Genomic DNA, 3,995 nt, shown 5'->3' with positions numbered 1-3,995 from the left:
AGGGGAAAAAAAAAAAAAAACCCTCAAACCCAAAATAAAACCCCAAAACCCGCTAGCAAAGTGCATTTCTCTTGGTTGCTTCAGAATAAACAGCTGTTGGCTTTACAAATAGGAAATAAATACACTTAATTGCCAATATATGTACTGAAATTCAGTCTCTCCCTGGAAGAATTAAAGATCTTCCCCTCCTTATAAAGTTCTATGGTTTTTATTACAATAGAAACAGCACCAGTGAATTGTCATAAGACAGCTTTGCTACTTCCCCCTTCGTTGTCTATAATCGTTAATTCTTATCTGCAGTACTGTACCATTTCTTCCCATAATCTGGACTACACACGCCTGGAAATACTATTCAACTGGTAAACAAAAATTAAAGCTCAGAACGCATATAGGTATCTTGTATTTTCATTCCACAGCATATCGGGTGTTGTTTTGTAAAGCTTTTGCTCCTCCCAAAATACTACAAAAATATATGAAAAACACATCTGTTTTCAGCCAGTAAATAGTAACAAATGTCTTTTAACTAGAGACTATATGCTTATTCTAATTATATATTTTTGACTGAAAACAACTGCTTTCTTCATAAATCCATATATATATATATATCCAAGCATATGTATTTAGAATTAATCTACAAGCCCATTATTTACTATGTAAGAGTCAAGTAGATTTTAGGTTCTTCATGTGAAAGTGCTTCTGACAACCAACCACTTCTATATTAGCCCCAAATCCCAAAAACATTGTTTTAAAACTGTATAGGAAGATGCATAGCTATTTCTAAAAAGTAAACTACACACCAAAACATGCTTTATCAAAAACTAGTCCATGCACTTGAAGATACCTCAAACACCTTATTTTTATTAATGGTAGGCCAACTTTTTTAAAAAAATTGTCTAGAATTAAGACAGCATTATTTGATTCCAGAAAATACTAAAAACTATCCAGCCAAAACTTAAAAAAGCAAACACTTCCTCTTGTCCCAGATCAATACAGATCAATATAAGTGTGTGTGTGTGTGTCTGTGTGTGTGTGTTACCTTAACATTTCCATTCATCAGCATTTTGTCTTAATATACAAAGCCTTGTAGGCAATCTTCTGCAAAGGCTTCCCCCTAAAAGATACAAGCACAAAACACTAACAGACACTCTTCAAAGTTTTATTTCATTAACTGCAGATCAAATTTCCACAACTGTTTTCTGATCAATGTACTATCCTTGCTTGCCTTCCCAAAATGGTAGTACCAGAAGATGTGGGGTAGGGAGAAGAGACCTCTTGAAGACGCACCGCATTTGCTCATCTCCCACAAGGAAGGAGTTGGGCATCTGACTGTTCAACAAAACAAAGCTTTGATAGCATCCAGGAGGGCAAACAGGCAAACCAGGTGTAGACACTCTTCCGCTTGTCAAAATCAGGCCAGAGAAAACCTACTCCACACAGATACAAATTGTATCGATATTCATCTTTTCTTTTTCTGTTGCCGCAACATTTTTCTTCTTTTAATTATCATATCGTGCAGTTTCTCCAGTCCCTCTTTGAGTCCATCTCCTATGATTGCACAAGTAGGCTGCAGATGCCAAGGAGTTGATGAGCTCAGTTCACCCATTGCTAACAGTTTCTCAATTTCTGTGAGAGATAGTGAGTTCCTCAGATCTTGCTTGTTGGCAATTATAAGTACAGGGACCCCTTGGTTTTCAGATATCCTAGTTATTTTATGAAGTTCAGTTTTGGCTTCTTCCATCCTTTCAACATCAACCGAGTCCACCACAAACACTATACCATCTGTGCACCTGGTATACGACTTCCACAGGGGCCTCAATTTCTCTTGACCACCTACATCCCAGAAGTGGAAAGTGACTGTTTTAGAATTTCCCAAAGTCACTTTGATTTTCTCAGTGTTAAATCCTTTGGTAGGTACAGTATTTACAAATTCATTGAACTGCAACCTGTATAAGACTGTTGTTTTTCCAGCACAGTCCAAACCCAGAATAACAATGTGGTAGGACTGAAAGGAAGGCAGGCTGGACAGGATAGACGTCTGGTCTGACAGTCCATTCCCCATTTCCAGGGGCAAATAAGTGTCCCAAACTGAAACACTTTCTTCCTACTGCTTCAGAATTTCTCCTCCTTGGGGATCCAGCTACAAGACTGCTGGGGAAGAAATGGATAAGTTATTCTTGTGAAATAGTACACTAAAACCAGTCTTCTCTTTTTCCTAAAAGAGCAACGCGATGCGCTTGATAAAACTTGCTTCAGTAAACAAACCACCTGAGACATGAATCGTACGCAATAGGAGACAAACGTCAGAATAACTGCAACCACAATTCTCCGATTCCCTAAATCATTAGTGTGCACGTCTGTATACTACCCTCGGTCCCCAAACCTCAAGAGACCTAATTCTGAATACAACCCAGTCACCAGAATCTAGTCCAAACCACCATAACCACATTAGTCCAACCTTCTTTTTTTTTTTTTTTTTTTTTTTAATTTTGGCAGAAAACTCACGGAAGGTAATCTCACCTAGGAGGATCTATTCCCACATGTCTAACAGACTCAGGACCACTATTACGTGCCCCACCCCACCTAAAATAAAAACGCTCTCACCTCCCAGCGCGGAGTCTGCGTCCCAACCAGAAAGCATCGGCAGGCGTTTCCCGTGGGAGGGCAGCGTCCCACGACCGCTCAGCTCAGCCCTCCACGCAGCTCTGGCAGTGGCCGGGCTGCAAACCTCGGACTCCGGCTCAGGCCACGCCCACCCCTTCCGGCCCACCCAGGATCCCCGATCCCATTGGTCACCCGCGCCGGGCAGCCACGCCACCCCGCCCCCGCGGCCCCATTGGCCAGGGTAGCTGCCGCTCCGAGCTCGGCGGCCCAGGGCTCTCCGCCGGTCCAAAGGCACCACCTGTTGCCCTTGACTTCCGAAACCCGGACGGCCTCCGACGGAGCGGCGGGCGGCAGCCGGGGCTGTCAGGTGGCCCCGCGCACCTGCAGCGCGCCGCGACCTCACATCCGGGGCCCGCAGCCACCGCCGGCGCCTTCATTAACCCTTCGTCCGCCGGCCGGGGTGGGTGCCTGCAGGACCGCGCCCGCCGCTCAGCGCGAACGACCCGGCCCGCAGCGGCGCCGGGAACCCCAGCCCCGCGGCGGGCTCCGTGCCCCGACCCCCAGCCCCCCGCCCATGACTTCGCCCGGCCGTGGCCACCCCGCCCCACCGCTCACCTGCGGCTCGGCCCACGTCCTGATTTCACGTCGTCCGCAGCCGCCGGGACACCAGCGAGGCCCGGGCGGCGACAGCGACGAGCCCGGCGGGCGCCGGCGCCAGGCCGCGCTAACGGTGCTGCGTTGTCCTCGCCTGCCGCGGCCCCGCCTTGCCCGCGCGTCGGGCGGGCGCCGACCAGTGGGGGGCGCGCGGGCGCCGCGTCTCCTAGCAACGCCAAACAAGGTCACGTTCGCACCGCGCGGTCGGGCGGGGCCGGCGCCCGGGAGCTAGCTCGGGGCTCGCCCTCGCCGTCGCGGCTCAGGGCGTGCCTGGGGCGAAGGGGATTGGCGCTGGGGCCCTCTCCGGATGGCCCCGGTCGGCCCCCGAGTAACGACAGGGCGACGCGGAGGTCGGGGGAGCTGCCCCCGCCTCGGTTGGCAGGCGGAGGGCGCCCCTTGCCTTGGCAGAGGCAAAGGAACGCGTCCCTCCTCGCGATCCCAGCGCCTTGCCCGAGGGGTAGTTGGGTAAAACGACTCCAGTTTTGCCGACGAGAAGGGGTTAAAGGGTGTTTCTAATGGCCCCCCAGAATGACTGGTGGTGTGGAACTGATAACCTGTCCACCAGTCGTTAAACGCATAGTGCTTTCCATTGGCTGGTTCCGGATGTAATTGTGCTCTCAATCCATAAATTCACAGTTACTGGCTGACGAGTCCGTAGGCCCTGTTCTGCCTGCTTGGGATAAAGACGGTTAGCAAACAGTCTGCTTTTGTGGAATATCAGTGTCTTCTCGGGCGGCTAC

General features: G+C 49.6%; 1 protein-coding gene across 4 annotated transcripts; it reads right to left on the bottom strand.

Moving 5' to 3' along the window:
- Positions 1–1,142: 1,142 nt before the first annotated feature.
- Arl4a (ADP ribosylation factor like GTPase 4A) lies at positions 1,143–3,359 on the bottom strand. Of its 4 annotated transcripts, none has more exons than XM_023709966.1 (2): positions 3,217–3,359; positions 1,143–2,148 (listed from the first exon to the last, which is right to left on the bottom strand). In XM_023709966.1, the coding sequence occupies exon 2, from the start codon at positions 2,057–2,059 to the stop codon at positions 1,457–1,459; it is 603 nt and encodes a 200-aa protein (XP_023565734.1). In that variant the 5' UTR covers positions 2,060–2,148; positions 3,217–3,359; the 3' UTR covers positions 1,143–1,456. The 4 variants fall into 4 exon arrangements, with proteins under 4 accessions (XP_023565734.1, XP_023565735.1, XP_004626481.1 ...); XM_023709967.1 differs by having other exon boundaries at positions 1,143–2,145; XM_004626424.3 differs by lacking the exon at positions 3,217–3,359 and adding an exon at positions 2,602–2,715.
- Positions 3,360–3,995: the final 636 nt, after the last annotated feature.

The sequence above is a fragment of the Octodon degus genome, unplaced genomic scaffold (assembly GCF_000260255.1).
Source record: "Octodon degus isolate 3935 unplaced genomic scaffold, OctDeg1.0 scaffold00015, whole genome shotgun sequence".
Lineage (NCBI taxonomy): Eukaryota > Metazoa > Chordata > Mammalia > Rodentia > Octodontidae > Octodon > Octodon degus.
Note: the sequence above shows the minus strand (reverse complement) of the source record. Positions and strands in the feature narration are given on the sequence as shown.

Bases quoted from the DNA above. Each gene is read 5' to 3' on its own strand.
- Arl4a (XM_023709966.1), bottom strand. From the start codon at position 2,059: ATGGGGAATGGACTGTCAGACCAGACGTCTATCCTGTCCAGCCTGCCT.